General features: G+C 44.2%; 3 protein-coding genes across 4 annotated transcripts; 2 read left to right on the top strand and 1 right to left on the bottom strand.

Moving 5' to 3' along the window:
• Nucleotides 1–497: 497 nt before the first annotated feature.
• LOC146430116 (uncharacterized) lies at nt 498–2556 on the bottom strand. The gene is made up of 2 exons (XM_085075435.1): nt 2375–2556; nt 498–1644 (listed from the first exon to the last, which is right to left on the bottom strand). Exons 1-2 carry the CDS (start codon nt 2554–2556, stop codon nt 1524–1526), a joined length of 303 nt encoding a protein of 100 aa, XP_084931561.1. The 3' UTR covers nt 498–1523.
• TMED2 (transmembrane p24 trafficking protein 2) lies at nt 2555–9187 on the top strand. 2 transcript variants are annotated; one of them, XM_085075433.1, is made up of 5 exons: nt 2555–2734; nt 3965–4157; nt 4563–4583; nt 6468–6575; nt 7715–9187. In XM_085075433.1, exons 1-5 carry the CDS (start codon nt 2555–2557, stop codon nt 7837–7839), a joined length of 627 nt encoding a protein of 208 aa, XP_084931559.1. In that variant the 3' UTR covers nt 7840–9187. The 2 variants fall into 2 exon arrangements, with proteins under 2 accessions (XP_084931559.1, XP_084931560.1); XM_085075434.1 differs by lacking the exon at nt 4563–4583.
• A 500-nt stretch (nt 9188–9687) lies between these two features.
• On the top strand, nt 9688–16819 carry DDX55 (DEAD-box helicase 55). Its single transcript, XM_085075414.1, has 14 exons — nt 9688–9830; nt 10072–10122; nt 10210–10296; nt 10884–10975; nt 11076–11138; nt 11778–11927; nt 12400–12589; nt 12744–12826; nt 13215–13346; nt 14277–14369; nt 15037–15151; nt 15355–15523; nt 15876–16168; nt 16585–16819. Exons 1-14 carry the CDS (start codon nt 9723–9725, stop codon nt 16747–16749), a joined length of 1791 nt encoding a protein of 596 aa, XP_084931540.1. The 5' UTR covers nt 9688–9722; the 3' UTR covers nt 16750–16819.
• The last annotated feature ends 76 nt before the right edge of the window (nt 16820–16895 follow it).

Raw genomic sequence — 16895 nt, 5'->3', positions numbered from 1 at the left:
AGGGCGGGCCGGGGGCGGCCCCGCGCATGCCCGCGGGCCCCGCGCCTCCCGGTTCCCCCGGTGCTCCCCGCCGCTTCCCGGGGCGATCCCCGCTGGGGGAGTCGCGGTGGAAGTCACCGCTTTGCTTGCGGTGGGGAGAAGAGCATCGCCAAGCGCGGGTGCTCTTCGCTCGAAGCTTGTGCCGAGCATCACCCGGAGGGTTCGTGGTACCAACCTCTCCTGCGGCCTCGTCAGGGCAGGACAGCCCCGAGTTTGAGCGGGCAGAGCGGGGTTCGGGTCCCTCACAGGCGATGCCCAGCGCTGGAGCGGGCTTACAGGAGGGACAGGGACTCACGGGTGTGTCCGTGGTACCCAACAGCGAGCGCAGTGTCCAGAGCTGACGTGACCAGGACCGGGATGGAAGGGGGATGATGTTCCCCTGCTCTCGAAGGGGACGAAGGCAGCCGGATGGCTGCAGGCACAAGGGATGGGGTGAACGAACCATTCTGCAACGCAGCAAGGGGCTCGCACACACCCCTAATCATCATTAAGGGTTTTCGGCTCTTCCTGCAAGAGCACAGAAAGAGTCTTTACTGTGCACATGTTCAGAGGAGCAGCGGAGATTTTACACATAGAAGCAGTTTGCTGGCATGGATCCACTTAAGAGGAATTTAAACCAAAATGGCTTTTTTTTCTGGTCAAGTTCTTCAGAATTTTTGCTTTCAGATGTGACTGTGAACATTTGAATGTTCCTATTTTCATGGGGTTTAGGAAGAGATGCTCTAGATGAGTCTCTACAGATAAGTTAAGTGTGCCTGGAAATAATTTTAGGTCCCAGTCCTGCCATTTGCTCTATACAGAGTAGGAAGAACGCATTTTATTTTGGACAAGATATGAATAACGTCAAACACTGGAACTAGACACGAGAAATAACACTGGGGATGCAAAAGCCAAGCTTGGAATCACTTGACAGGTGCTGCATGTTGTGGGCAGCCAGGATGGGAACAAATCAGTCCTCAAATACCCGAGCTTGGCATTCAATTGCCTAAGTTAGAGCAACAATCAGTGATATCTGGTGAAAATATATCAAATAATCATTCATGAAACTTATTCCCAAACACCATTGAACACCACAGGATATTGCACAAAGTTCCAGGGAGAGCAGGAGGATGAATAATGATGTAGTCATCCTTTCCTGGCAAACGTTCTTACTAACACATGAGGAGGGGAAGCAGCCTGAGCAGAATATTTGAGTAACATTCTGCAGTACCTCAGGGGAGCAGCTATGCTGTGAAATCATTGTTCTGCCCAAGTTAAGGATGAGAAAAAGAGTTTATGCCACAAGAATTTGTCATTACTCGAGTTCCCACTGAACTGCTCAAGTGCACGTAGAGGAAAAATGTAACAATGTACTGAACATCTGGGAAGGCTGAAACTACTCCTGAAACAGATGAAAAACCAGCACAGTTTGTGCTGTGTGAAGCAGTAGGTTCGATGTTGGCCTGATCCAAACTCAATGAAAATTCCTTGGCAGGGAAAGTCTCTCATCCAGCCACGTACATGACCTGCAGCTCCTCAGGCTCGGCTTGTCTTGCACAATTTTGTCCACACGTGTCCACACCCTGTGCCTGCACTGACACAGCAATCTGCTGCCTCACACCTGAGCTGGAGAGAGAGAGAGCACAGTTTATTGAGGTAAATCTGGCATTTCTCGAGACAAGGTCTGAGTGTCACCGGGAGTACAATAACCGGCGCTTATTGACAAAACCACCGCAGGTAGATTGTGCATTAGTCTTTAACTCTTCTCCGCATCATTAGTACAGCTAGTAATGAAACAGGCTTCCTTGAGCTCAAGCATGAATTTCTGTATTTGTTTGGAAGGTTTAACTGGATATTAGCGCTTAAGCGTGTTCATGGAAAGGATGGGTTTTGAAACAGCTGCTCTCGGGTGAAGCAGAAACTAGACATGCCGTGACTGTTTCGTTGTAAATGAATACCTCACAAGCTGGGCTGCCCTGATAACGTCTTAAACCTTGGCTGCTCCCAAAAGCTCTCCCTGGCTGCAGCAAATCCGGGTTTCCTGGGTTTCGGCGGCAGCAGCAGCAGCAGCAGCCTCGGCTGCGGTGACAGCCGTGGTGACAAGCGCCGTGGCTCCCCGCCGCCCGCCCTCATTCCCTGCGGAGCCGCCCGGGTCCCTCAGGAGCCATCGCCCCCCATCCCCTCAGCGCCGTTTCGCGCCTCCCGCGCGCGCACCGCCCCGTTGCCGGGCAACGCCCCTCATCCTCGCCCCCAGCGCCCCGCCCCGCGCCTCGCTCCGATTGGCTCTCGCCGCCACCGCCCCGCCTGTTCTCCTCGCTCATTGGCTATTCCTGCGCGCGGGCTCCGCCTCCCTCACCGCGCGGGCGCTGCCTCAGCGCTCGGCCGTCCCGCTGCGCTCTGTCCCTCGGCGGCCGCCGTAGCGCAGCCGGTACGTGGCAGCGGGCCGGCGGCGGCCAATGAGCGGCGGCCCCGTGCGCCGGAAGGGGCGCGGCGCGGGCCGGAAGCGCCGCTCGGTGCCGCGGCCGGTCGCTCCGCCATGTCGCCGGTGCGGGCGGTGCTGGCGCTGCTGGCCGCGCTGGCGGCCCCGGCCGCCGCCTACTTCGTCAGCATCGACGCGCACGCCGAGGAGTGCTTCCTGGAGCGCGTGCCGTCCGGCACCAAGATGGGGCTCATCTTCGAGGTGGCCGAGGGCGGCTTCCTGGACATCGACGTGGAGGTGCGGCGGCGGCGCGGGCCGGCCTCGGGGAGCGGGGCCGCCTCAGGGCCGGGCCTGCGCGGTGCGGCCCCGCCGCGTGTGGCACCCCCGGGGGCAGCGGTGGCACCGGCAGGAGCGGGATGGGGATCAATCCCCCCGCGGGGTTGGGGTGTCCGGAGCGGTGGGATGGATCCACCCGCCGGCTCGGGGCGTTCCCGCTCTGCTGGGCTCCGTGCGGTGTGAGCGCTCACAGCCCGGCGTGGGCGGCCTCGGGTAGGCCCGAGAGCCTGTGCTCGTGTCATCCGTGCCGCTGCTGCACCAGCCCGGGCTGCTCGAGCTGTCCGCCCTTCCCTGGGGATTTTCATCCTCGTGCCGCTCGCTGTGGCATTGTCACAGGAAATTATTTGGCGGGAAAAATGCCCAGGGTTGCTCTCTGGAATCAGGTGGTGCCTGTTGAGGAGTAGCGTGCTTCCCCTTGAATCCAAAGGTGGTGTCTTTAATCAGGGTGGTTGGCATCGGGAGAGTTGTGAGTGAATGCTGATCTTCAAAGAGGCATCGAATCAGTGGGAGAATACTGAGTAGGAATTGCTTTCACTGTGTTATAGAGCAGAGAGTTGTTTGGGATATTACAAACATGAGAGTTGTTGCTGAGAGTCCTGGAACAGTTTAAAATTACACATAGCTGTGACACAGGACAGGGAAGGAAGCTGTGAGGTTCCCTTCCCATATGTCACTTGTGGAAGCTCAGCAGCAGTTTGGCATGGTGGGATGGAAATTTAGGATCACAGTGACTCTGAGAGCTCAGAACTCAGGTCTTTAGTCCGTTTGAAATGGTAACTGCAACAATGCCCTACTGTGTGTCTAAAGTCGATTGGAGAATGCTTTTTTTTCCCTTTTTGTTTTCCTTCAGACATCAGAGATAAGGTTTCCCCTGCAGTTGTTAATTTGACAAACAGTCAGGGTTTGTGGTTTACGTGTACTTGAGTTCTTATCTCAACCACAGGAGGCCAGTGAGAGAGGTTTTTGCTTGACTTTCTTTACCAAGAAGTTTGTGGGATTTTTAAAAAAGGATTCCTGTGCAGGGAACTGCACCAGTGAGTTGTGGGAGGGAGAGACTGAAGTGTGCCAAGCCAGCCAGATTACAGATGGTGTTGGTGCCTGTGACTGGCCATGCTGGCAGTGCTGAGGTGGTGCATTTGAAACCTCAGTGTTTGAAATAAAAACGTGTGATCCTCTGTTTTCCCCACGCAGATCACAGGGCCCGATAACAAAGGGATTTATAAAGGCGACCGAGAGTCCAGTGGAAAATACACCTTTGCTGCCCACATGGATGGAACCTACAAGTTTTGCTTTAGCAACAGGATGTCCACCATGACTCCCAAGATAGTGATGTTCACTATCGATATCGGGGAAGCTCCAAAGGGGCAAGACATGGAGACAGAAGGTGAGGAAGAGTCCTGGGAGGAAATCAGCTCCAGCATGGGAGCTTTTCCCTACATGCATGATGTGTGAACTTGAGTAGGGCTCTGAGGATTCCTGTCCTTCAGCTGTGATTAGCTGTTCTATTGCACAGCTAAAGTGGATGTGGATGTTTTCAGACATCGTTACACAGTTTAATGCAAAATCACCAGAGAATCCCTTGGCCATCTGCAGAAACTAATGCTTCCATCCTTTAGCCCTTCATCAGTGCCATCCTCTGATTTCTAGTAGCCTCAGCAGTATGTAGCCTTCTCCATGCCTTAGTTGATAAATGTGCTAATATAAAACTTCCCCCGTAGCCGTGTAAATGACTGTTTTATCTGCAGCCTTTTGTCCTGTACCTGTGTTCATCTCTTACACTTTCCTCTAGGTGGTGGAGATACCTGGGATGGTATGTGGACTGATTTTTGAAGCTCCTTAGCATCTTGTCTTTGGCACATGTTCATTCACTAACAGCTAACTTGGCTTTTTCTCTGTAACATTGGTTTGTAGCATGAGAATGTCTTTTTAATAAACTACCTAAAAGGTCTGATTCTGAGCAATGCTGAGCACCTGCAGGCTCCCACTGGCAGGTTTATACCCTGAGCAGCTCTTGGGATCAGGTCCTTGCACTGGCCATGGCAGTTTGTCTTCAGGTGGTTATTTGTGGCTGACAGAAGATTTAATCAGGAGTTTAGGTGAAATTGAACTGAAACACTGAACATCCAAGAATGTTGGATGTTTTTGGCAGTGTTTGCTTTCTATTGCTAAAGGGGATGTTGAGTAATCGAGAGCTTTTGGAAGCAATAAACTGGTTGTAGGTTATGAATTATTACTGATGTATCAGGGGAAAACCTCAAACTTGTCATTTGCTGGAAAAAAAAGAATGTATTGCATAGCAAGTTATAAAGTTTCTTTTAAAATCGATAACTGTAGCTAGAAAGGCAACAAATTCTTGTTTTCTATTTTAGCAAGTAAGTAACTAAGGGCATTGAGTGCTTGGTGTCACTTAAAAAGTAACACATTCCTAACTTTTGATTTTTTTTTGTAGACTCACTTAAATCTTTTATTGAGTCTGCATATATCTGTTGTAAAGAATATTTGTGCAATAAGGGAATTTTCCTAAGTGAATTTTTTGAGTGTGTTTAGACTATCCCTGCAACTGTAGCTTCATCTCTTACTAATAAACTGCCCTTAACTGCAATGACAAGTTGGCCATGAAAATAAGGGATTTATGATATTAGCAAAGAGAGTGTGGTTTACACAACTATTTAGATTTTAATTGTAACCTGTATGAGTGTTATTCTCTGATCCTTTTAACTGTTCCCCACAAGGTGTGTGCTTTGAACAACTCTATTTTCAGACTGTGATCTGAAACACTTAATTTACAAACAAATCTGTAGCAAGGTAGCTTCCAAGTCAAGGATGTCCCTTCAAAGGAGAATGTATTGGGTTTTGTGACTTTTTAAGAGAGCTGATTGCCCAGGGTGTGTCTGTGGAATGCTACCTCAGCCTGATGCTAGAAAACTTCACAAATGACTTGCCTAATTTATAAATTTGTGAGTGGACAGCTCTTTCAGCATGGATGTATTAAAAAGGTCCTGTGATTGACAGCCAAACCACTAAACCTTAGATATCTGAGCCTTCCATTTGCTGAACTGTCTCCAGCTGGTTTTGTGTTACTGGTTTGGTATTTAACTCCTCTCCTGCTTTCACAACACACCAGAAGTGAAGCCTGTGCCAGGCCCCTGGGCTTTGTGCCCTCTGAATGCTGGGCTCCAGCTAAACCTGAGGATCACAGGATGTGATTTGTTGCTTCAGAAAGTGATCTCATTTGCCAGCATCATGATCTTAAGCTAAATTCTCAGTCATTCTATTTTTGCAAGCTTAACAACTAGGAAAAGCTGTCATGTTAAGATAATTTGCTTGGAATATATTGGATAATATTGGCAAAATAGATACTAGTGTGTGGTATTGATCTCATGTGTTCTTCCATTCTGTTTTTCTGGAAAAGTATGTGCAAACTGGAAATATGGGGTCTGTGCTGAGTCTAAATTGTGTCTCCTCTTATTTGGATGTGTATAAATGTTTTCCTTAAATGCCATAGAGACACAGTAGGGAAAGTGGTGCTATAAAAACTAAACTTGGCTGTAAGGATAGAAGGTGTTCAGCTGTAGTGGCTGTGTTTGTCAGAACTTCTGCAGCAGGAAATTCTGTTTAACTGTTCATAAATCCGTTGAAATATGTTTTTTCAGTCATTAACAGACTTTCTGATGCTTCTGAAATTATTCTGCAGCTCATCAGAACAAGCTAGAAGAGATGATTAACGAGTTAGCAGTGGCCATGACAGCTGTAAAGCATGAACAGGAGTACATGGAGGTCCGTGAAAGAATACATAGAGCAAGTAGGTGTCTGACTTCAATCAATGCCTTCTCCCCTCTCAAAGGAACTTGTGAATTGTGCTTTAAATATGAGTCCATGAAAGCTTTTCCAAGTGACTTAAAAAGTAATAATTTAAATTCTGAATGGCTTGCCCATAGATGAAAGAATGTAGGTGTTGCTTGCAGTCATCTTTAAATTGGCTTCTTCTCATGTAATGAGGGTGGTTATGCAAAATAACATTTGCTTAAGTGGTATAAATTCTGTAGCTGCTTGAATGGTGTATTCATGGAGATGCCAGTGATGATATTATTAAATCTGTGTACAAGGGCGTGCAGGAACAGGACAGGTGGGGATGATTTTAAACTGAGAGGAAGTTTAGATTAGATATTGGGGTGAAATTCTTCCTTGTGAGCATGATTAGGCCCTAGCACAGGTTGCCCAGAAAAGCTGTGGCTGCCCCATCTCTGGAAGTGTCCAAGGGAGGTGTCCATGACCATGGCAGGGGGTGGAACTGGATGAGTTTTAAGTTCCCTTCAACCCAAACCATTCCATGATTCACTTTCCAGGGGTAGACTTGGGTCGAACTATTACTTCACCCTTGAAGTGGATGTGGTTTAATAATTGAGCCAAAGTATATTTTTTCAATGTTTTGTTGAAATAGAGCAGAACTACTGTTACTTCCATGGGTGAGAATCAAGGGCAATTATTGTTAATGTGAAAATACAACATTATATAAAAACACTGTCTCCTCAATCATTTGAAGCTATGCATATCTCCAGTTTTGTGCCATTTGTTACTAATGGTCTGATTTAAGAAAAATCTGAATGTTTAGAACCCAAGAATGTTTAGAACCCTTCAGGGATTAGAAGTTCCCTGCTTGACTTTGAGACTGTGAAAAAGCAAGAGGCTTTGGCAGCTCAGAGGCCAGGAAGGTGGGCAGAATAGAGAAAGATGCTGCAGTGTATGTCCAAAGTGGGTTTAAAAGCAAACTGTTGAGGAAATATTCTCATCTCTGAGGCTGCAGGGCTCTCCTGGGACACCTGTAATGACATGACACAAACCCCAGTGCTTTATGTGCAACGTTCCAATCCCCATGGCAGAGTGTTTTCAATTCAAATGCTTTGTTATTTACTACTTTTTTTCTTTTTTTTCCGCCCACAGTTAATGACAACACAAACAGCAGAGTGGTTCTTTGGTCATTCTTTGAAGCCCTTGTACTAGTTGCCATGACACTGGGACAAATCTACTACCTGAAGAGGTTTTTTGAAGTCCGAAGGGTGGTCTAAGAGCCTTCTGTGGTCCCGGATTTCAGTCCACTCTCTACCAAACATCCTGGTCACAAAAAAAAAAAGTAATTTAGTTTCTGAACCCTCTTTACTGAACTGTAAAACTTATTTGCTTATGTTCCTTCCTAGTTAAAAAAAAAAAAAGAATTGTTTTTATATATCTTCTGTAGCAAAAGCTGTGCTGAAATCTTGTCACTTTATTGGCATCATTTTTTTTTTTCCACTGAGATCTGCCCAGTCTGTGTGCTAAGCGAGGTCCAGGCAAGCTGCAAACGCTGTAACTCACTCTAGTAACAAGCTACTGTGTCTTTTCTAACTTCTTTCCCTGTTTCTGTAAGCACTTGCAGTTCTGTCCAGGGAAACGGTACAAGGCCCTAACGTGACTGTTTGCATTTTTACATCCTTAACCCTGCAGTAGGTGTTATGAAATTGAAATAATCCCTCCTCCACTCACATAAACTGCCAAGGAAAAGTTTAAAATTCACACCTAGTTGCTATTTAAAAGATAGTCATTGGCAACTGTCTTAATCGTATCAACTTCTTCCCAAAGTTCTTCTAAATTCAATAGTTGCTATGAAAATTCTTTTTCTCTGCTCGTCACCAAATGTTCCTTATACGGTTTTTAGTCTCTCAGAGGTTTTATTTGGAAGCCAATTGTGTGCAGTGTCTTGGCAAACACTCGTGAACCCTTTGGCTTTTGCAGGTCCAAAGCTCAGACTGTTTGCCCAGTGCCCAGGGCATAAGTGTTCAGGAAATCTGGATTCCTGAGGCCAAAGGGTTCTGGATTCTGGGGGTTTAATCCACGCTATGCAGCCCTTGTATTTAAGTGCAGTGGCAAACTCTTGCCATGATCTGATCAGAATTAGCATAATGCTAAATACTGGTGTGTTTTCTTTTTTTCAGGCACATGTAGGTTTGTTTTTGTATAAAGTTACTTTCCTCGGTTATCTGATGATTGGTTTAAAAATTTAAGAAGCGTCTGATGTGGGTGCTGAGCCAGGATTATGTTGTGACTGATGTATATTAGTTGTAATCATTTTTGGGGGTGGGGTGGGGTCTTTTCCAGGGGTGAGCCTCTACAAGTAACACACAACAGTTTTGTACAATTAATTTAAAATTTGTTACAGGTTTTCATGTTCCAGGTAAAGTTTTTTCAACCTCGGGCAAACACTTGCAGCAGTTCTTCAGAGAGGTGGCTGTTACACCTTATTGCAACTGTTGTGTGCCAATATTTTTGTGTAAAACACTGAAAATTGAATTCTAAGATGTACATTTAAAAATTGCTCGTGAATCTAAATATGACCCAGGTTCGATAAATAAACAAATTCTTTAAAAAAAAACCAACAAACCAACTTTGTCTTTTTTCTTTGATACTTTAAGGAGGTACAGATTAACACAAAGGGGGTTTTATGAAGTATTTGTTTAGCAATGGCCATAAACTAAACCACAAGAAGGTCCACATCAACATGAGGAAGAACTTTGTCACCTGCTCCAGGTGATTCTGCCTTGGCAGGGGCCTCAGACTGGATGATTCCAGAGGATCTCTTAAAATCCTAACTTTCTGTGATTCCGTGCTTGTGTTAGAATGTCAGGAATTTATCCAGAGACCATCCCACTTTGAGGGCATGCAGAATAAATATCAGCTAATTCCGAATGTACATCTTAGCTTCTGGGTACTCGGTTGGCACAGGGCTGCTGTACGACCGGCAGAAGGACTTACTGCGCTAGGCAGCTCGCCAGAAAAACAGGATTTTTTTAATATATGCGAAGTTTGTTTGCTAAGCAGGCAGAGAGCAGTGGGGAGCGGCGGAACGGATGTGCGGCGGAACGGGAGGCGCCGCGCTGTGTGTTTCCGCACGGCGCGGGCGCGGCGGCGGCACAAGATGGAGGCGGTGACTGAGGGCGGCTGGAGCTCGCTGCCCGTGCCGCTCAGCCCGGGCGTGCTGCGGGCGCTGCGGGAGCTCCGCTTCCACCAGATGACCCCCGTGCAGGTGGGCAGCCCCGCGGCGCTCCCGGGGAAGGGGAGGCCGGGCTGAGGAAGGAGGGCGCGGGTGTGGCAAAGCTCCGGCCCGGTGTCACATCGCAGCCCTCAGCGGGTCCTCATCCTCGCCTCATCCTTGGCTTTCCCTCCGCCTCTGCTCGGGTGATGTTCACAGCGAGCTCTGATGTCTTGCAGGAGTTTCACCTCACTGAGATTTACCACCGATTCACGTGCTGCTTCTCTTTTTTCAGTCTGCGACCATCCCGCTCTTCATGAGTAACAAAGATGTTGCTGCGGAAGCGGTGAGTGCTTTTTCTCGCTCCAGCTCGTTGTTTTCCTGCTTTGTCTCTGGAGCTGAGGGAGGGCTGACGCTGTTTCCACTCTCACAGGTCACAGGCAGTGGGAAAACCTTGGCATTTGTGATTCCCATACTGGAAATTCTTCTTAGACGGGAAGAAAAGTTAAAGAAAATGCAGGTGAGATTAAATTATTCAGTTCTGAGTATATTTTTATGATGTGCTAGTTAGATATGAGGGCTTCAAGAAAAATATTCATAAGGAAAATTGCATACACACACAGTGATGGTGTGCTCACCTCTTTAGTGTAACAGTAACAATAAACTGTTTAAAACTTGGAAATAAAATTGGGGTGTTTTCATAGCACTGATATACAGCTTCTTCTTTGACATGATCAAAACAGGGTTCTGAGCTGTTGGAAAAATGTCCCAAAATATGGAATACACTGATGTACTGCAAGTGAGGCTTTGAATGCTTTTTAGCATCTATGGACCTTAAATATATTTTAGTGTGCAGAGAACTTCACTGTCATTTGCTGTTAAATGTTGTTATTAGATACTGGTCTTTGAGCAGAGAGATTTTGCACATTGGTATAAAATCTTTCATAGACATTTTTTGATGGTTTTTATACTTCATTATATTTCTGTGGAAATACTTTGTCTAAAACCAGGCTCAGAATTATGGCTCATGTTCACTTAGCTTGTAAGGGAGAATTCTGCTCAAATATTTATTTTTTTCCCTCACAAATTCCTGGTTTTTGTGTGCAGGTTGGAGCTATAATTATCACACCAACGAGGGAATTGGCCATTCAGATTGATGAGGTTCTGTCACATTTCACAAAGCACTTCCCCATGTTTAGGTGAGTGAACTCCATGATTTCCATGACCAGAGTTCCTTCTGTCACTCAGGAACCAGCAAAACTTAAAGATGACCCAAATCTTTCTGTTTTATTGTTTCAGTCAGATTCTTTTAATTGGTGGTAGGAACCCCATGGAAGATGTTGAAAAGTTTAAGGAGCATGGGTGAGTTGTTTGTTAATCAGTAATTTTTAACAGTGTCTCAGAGCTGTGATTTTCTCCTTGTCAGGGTTTTCAGACCAGAGCTTTGTTCCTGCTGGTGCTGGAATGGGATGGTGCTGCAAGAATCTGTTGGGATGTGCTGGGAAATTGTGGGGTCTGTTCCTGGAGTGAGGTGCAGCCTGAGGAAAGGCTTTTCTGTGACATCAGCACCATTTACCTGCTGTTTAAGTAAAGAACAGCTGAAAACTGTCTTCACTGAATATTTCACTTCTCCCTGCTCATTGATTTCCTGAAATTGTTTGGTGTTGTGTTGATACTGATGATGAAATTTTGAAGGACTCATATTTGTCAGTGCCTTTTGCATGGAGGTACCAAATATTTCCTACAGCTGATAGCTGCTTTCCATACTTGCTGATTATGTTTTAAACTTTTATTGCTACAAGAGATGTGCTTTCACCTGGGTGCTTTTCCCCCATCCCATAGTGTCTGAAAGGCACTGTAATATGGATGCAGTTAGAAGGGACAAAATGAAGTTGTTTTATTGAAGGATGCAGGGCATGCTCATGCTGTAATCACAATATTAGCAGCTCTCCCAAATTCCTCACCTTGTAGTTAGGGAATTGCTGTGTTTGTGTTTAACAGTGGGAACATCATCGTGGCCACCCCGGGTCGCCTGGAGGATCTGTTCAGGAGAAAAGCAGATGGATTGGATCTTGCAAGCTGTGTGAAGGCTCTGGATGTGCTGGTATTAGATGAGGCAGACAGACTTCTAGATATGGGCTTTGAAGCAAGGTATTGAAATAATAAATTCTAGTGGTTCTTCTGCAGTTTTAAATGAGTTTGTGTATGATGGATGTGAATGAGTGTGGCCTGCAATGTCCTACAAAGTTAGATTTGTTTTCTTTTGTTCTTTCATGTCTCTTTGCTCTGTAACTACACAAAGTGGTTGCTAAGGGGGAAGAGAATCAGGAAATGTGGAGCCTTGATGAGTACAAAGTTTTCTTTGTTGAGATGTATATTAGCATATCTCTATTAATGCTTGGTTAAATATCATTATTTACACACCAGAGTGGCTTAGAACACTCTAACAAATAGGCTTTGACCTCTATTTTCTCTTTCTCTCCAAGTTAAGATAATTATTTCAATAGAAGTTTGACATGAGATAACAAAACCTATGTTGCTTGTAAACTGCTACTTCCAGCGATTAAATCTCCTCCTGACGGAATCCTTGGGACAATTACATTTTCCATGTGCTTTTTTGCAGCCTAAACACCATTCTGGACTTTTTGCCCAAGCAGAGAAGGACAGGTCTGTTCTCAGCTACTCAGACTCAGGAGGTGGAGAACCTGGTGAGAGCAGGGCTGCGGAATCCTGTCCGCATCTCGGTCAAGGAGAAGGGAGTGGCAGCAAGCAACACCCAGAAAACCCCAACACGCCTGGAGAACTATTACATGGTGTGAACCTGGGCTCTGAGAGAGCTTCTTGTTCCCTCTCCTTTTTTTCCTGGTTCTATCAATAAGTTTTTAAGTGTTGGCCACTTAGAATCCCCTTAGCAGAGGATCTAGAAGTCCATTTTCTTACCTCTCTCTTTTCTTTTGTGTTGTTTAGATCTGCAAGGCAGATGAAAAATTTAATCAGTTGGTGCATTTTCTTCGGCAGCACAAACAGGAAAAACATCTGGTCTTTTTCAGGTAATTCTGTTTGTGTTTCATTGTGAGAACAGTTTGCTGTTTTATTCCTTAAATTCCAAAACTGTGCCCTGTGTTGCGAAGGACACAACTATTTTCAAAGTGATTAATTTTAAGAGCTGTTTTTTAGAATATGGCTCCTAAAAAGAGATTAATAATTTCTTCTTGTCAGGACTGTGTTATTAAACAAAATAAAACTTTTATATGCATTTTTAAGTAAGAAATTATAGATGATTAAATGTTAATGATAAAAACTATGTGCATGTTTAAAAAAAAAAATAGTCAATGGTGTGTATTTTTGAAAGATCCTGGAAACTTTAGCTTGACTGTCTAAACCAGATTAAAAATGCAGCCTAACTTGTTGCTTTTATGCCTGTCTTTATCACAACAGCACATGTGCCTGTGTGGAATACTATGGGAAGGCCTTGGAGTCTTTAATTAAACAAGTGAAAATAATGAGCATTCATGGGAAAATGAAGCACAAACGTAACAAGATTTTCACCGAGTTTCGGAAGCTCCCCGGGTGAGAACATGAGAATGGCTAAACCAGCCAGATGTTAAAATATTGAGGTGGAGGTGATTTTTGCTGACTGTTCTTCTGCTACTTAAGTGTGGAAGGATGGCTCAGGTGAAAGATGCTACAGGCTGGTTCTGAGTGTATTGATAATATCACAGATTGTGCTGAGGTAACCAAAGAAGGACCACAAACAGAGTGAAAATGTGACTGGAGCATCTCCAGCCTACTTCACATAATTCATCTGGCAGCAGAGGAGGTGGGCACCCTGCACTGTCACATGCTAAGCCACACATTAGCCCTGATGTTTAAATGAATTGGTTGCAAAAATAACCTTTTCCTGATTAGTAACCAGAGTGGAAACCCACGATATTACTTTATTAGTGTAGGAACAAGAATATGGCAACACAGTGCTGTAACCTACCCACAGGGAAATGTTCTTTGGCAGCTTTGCAGGATGTTTTTAAGAAACTCTTGCCTCATTAACTGTCTTTTATTTTTTATTGCATGGGACCTGAGTTTTAGCTTTTTATATTATGAGAAAAATAATTACCAGCAGATTGTAAGAACAGCTGTTTAAAAGAACAGCATGGCAGTTTTGCCATGCTAAAATTGTCACTCTATTAAGTCTTTTATTTAAACATTTATTATAATACATTCAGCTGTGGTGGATGCAGTGGTGATTTAAAATTTGAGTTTTTAATAGGGAATTGATTTGTCTTAGAAATGTAATATAAACCACAATAATTTTCATAATGTTATGTAGAATTTAATTGGTGGAAGCTGCCATTACCTTATATTTTATGTCTTAAAAAAACCCAGATGTCTTAAAATGTTTTGTTTTTCACTCTCTAGTGAAGATGCAAAACACACAGCTGTGGGAAGGCTGGCTCTCCTCAAATGACAGGTTAATGAAAATACACTTTTTCTTCTTTCTAGGGGCATTTTGGTGTGCACAGATGTGATGGCCCGTGGCATTGACATTCCAGAAGTGCACTGGGTGTTGCAGTACGACCCACCCAGCAGTGCCAGGTACAACAACACATCCTGAGAACCTTTTCTTTCTGTGTGATCTTGTTACTGTGCTGTTCTGGTATAAATTAGGAACACAAAACCGCATAAAACACATTTAATCACTTCCTGGAAGTTAATCTGAGAGAACACACAAAATAATGCAGGAGCAAGGGAGGCTGAGACAGTGCAGTTTTTGTTGTCACTGCTGTGAATTGAAATGACTTTTTGTTGTGTGTGTGTGAGGTGGGTGATTGTTGCTTCCATCTGTGTGAAGAGGTGACTCTGGGGTAAGGCTTTGTGTGAGAACATCAGAGAAAGAGTGAGAGGTGACACTGGGGTGAAGGGGAGCAGAGATGAGAGCAGGGACAGAGCTCTTTAATGAATGGTACATTGAAAGCTCACAGGAAAGGAGCTTTTCCATGTATTTTAACTTCTGCTGTCCTAATTCTTCCTACAAACTTGCTTAAACATCACCCCCAAAGCAGACACCCCTTGCTTTAGCCTAACAACTGAGTGGGACTGTCACAAGTCTTGTGTTACACTTTACTAATTCCTGTTAACAGGAATTCAAAAGTTTAGTTCAAAAGCACCTACCACACTGTATTTTTCATCCCACAAGATTTGCCCTTTTGCTGCCAAATGCCTCCAAATCAGGCTGAGCTCTCTCTGGGTTGGGTTGTTTCAGTGCCTTTGTGCATCGCTGTGGTCGGACAGCGCGGATCGGCAACGTGGGCAGTGCACTTGTGTTTTTGCTTCCTATGGAAGAATCCTACGTTAACTTTCTCTCAATCAACCAAAAGGTGAGTAAACTTCTGCTGGACCAGGACAGCTACTGTGTGGGGCTGATGGTTAACTCTTGTGTTGGAGTGACCAAAAGGAAAGGGGCTCAAAGCTGACTGAGGATTAACTGGGCAAGAAGTGTGTGTTTGGGTTTTCACAGTGCATTTCACATCATTTGGTTGAACTTTTCCTTTGGTTTTGTTGTTTATTTTCTGGTTCCCAGTGTCCCATGCAGGAAATGAAACCGCAGACAAATGTGTTGGATCTTCTTCCCAAGCTGAAGTCTATGGCCCTGGCTGACAGGGCAGTGTTTGAGAAAGGGATGAAAGCCTTTGTGTCTTATGTCCAGGCTTATGCCAAGCACGAATGTAATCTCATCTTCCGGATAAAAGGTAATTCCCAGCAGGGCTGATACCTCTTACTGCTTTTTCAGATAACAAAAGCATAGTGGTGTTGTTCACAAGCTTCAGATACCAGTTTGTGATCTCAAATTCACTTGCTGCAGCCATCAGATTTTGAAAAAACTCGTATTTTTTTTCAAGCAACTTGTTTCAAGACAAAATATTAAATTATGGAGCTCGACCAAACTGATATAACCATAAATAAAAGTGACTTAGTATTGTTGCTGATATTAAGGTATAGAATGCAAACAATACACTATAGTAATGTTAGCTTTTTTTCTTTCTCATTTAAACTAATTTTTTATCCACCAGGAAACTGACTTAATAACCTTTATTTCAACAGATCTGGATTTTGCCAGTCTTGCCAGAGGTTTTGCATTGTTAAAAATGCCAAAGATGCCTGAACTAAGAGGAAAATCTTTTCCAGATTTTACTCCAGTCACTGTTAATACAGACTCCATTTCATTCAAGGATAAAAATAGAGAAAAGCAGAGACAAAAGAAATTAGAAGAACAAAAAAAAGAAAGAGAGGAAAATGAAGGGAAAAAGAAATTCATAAAGAACAAAGCATGGTCAAAGCAGAAAGCCAAGAGAGAGAAGAAAAAGAAAGTAACAGCTAAAAGGAAACGTGAAGAGGTAACTGTGTCCATTCCCTTAAAATGCAAGTGATTACTGTAGTCCTTGGCAGAGAGCCCTGGGATTTTAGTGTGGTGGAACTGATAGCTGCAAAATACCTTTTCAGGACTTTGACAAGCAAAGCTTAAAAAAATTACAGATTTTTAAAGCCAAACACTAAAACAACTTCTTAGTGCTGATGCTGGTCAGTAATAGGATTTTTAATTCTCAAATACGCAGAAGTATGGCCTGAGGGTGCTTTTGTCAATTTTCAGCAAGTGTAGCTGAGAGTTACAGTTTCCTGGGTAGGAATTGAGTATTATTTCCTACTTTGATATTCCTGGCAAACTCTGACTTGTAATCTTCTATGTGTTCAGCTGTATAGAATGAAAACCTTTTGGTGTTGGGTTTAATTTGTTGTTTTCAACTTCCAACAGGGCTCTGATATTGAAGATGAGGATATGGAAGAGTTGCTGAACGACACAAGACTCTTGAAAAGATTAAAAAAGGGAAAAATTAGTGAAGAAGAGTTTGAGAAAAAACTAACAGGCAGCCAAAGGCTCATAGCAGAAGCTATTGATGATACAGAGTCTGAAGGCTGACAGTTACTCTAACCACATTTTTACATTAAAACACTGCTAATTTCAATAAAACTATTTCTTTTTTAAAAATGATACAGAGAACACAACTGATCTAATTTCTTCATAGAGAGACCTGGCAGCCATAAAGACATGGAGCCTGCAGTTGT

Source organism: Lichenostomus cassidix, chromosome 15, assembly GCF_008360975.1.
Source record: "Lichenostomus cassidix isolate B80296 chromosome 15, HeHo_3.0, whole genome shotgun sequence".
In the NCBI taxonomy this organism is placed as follows: domain Eukaryota; kingdom Metazoa; phylum Chordata; class Aves; order Passeriformes; family Meliphagidae; genus Lichenostomus; species Lichenostomus cassidix.
Note: the sequence above shows the minus strand (reverse complement) of the source record. Positions and strands in the feature narration are given on the sequence as shown.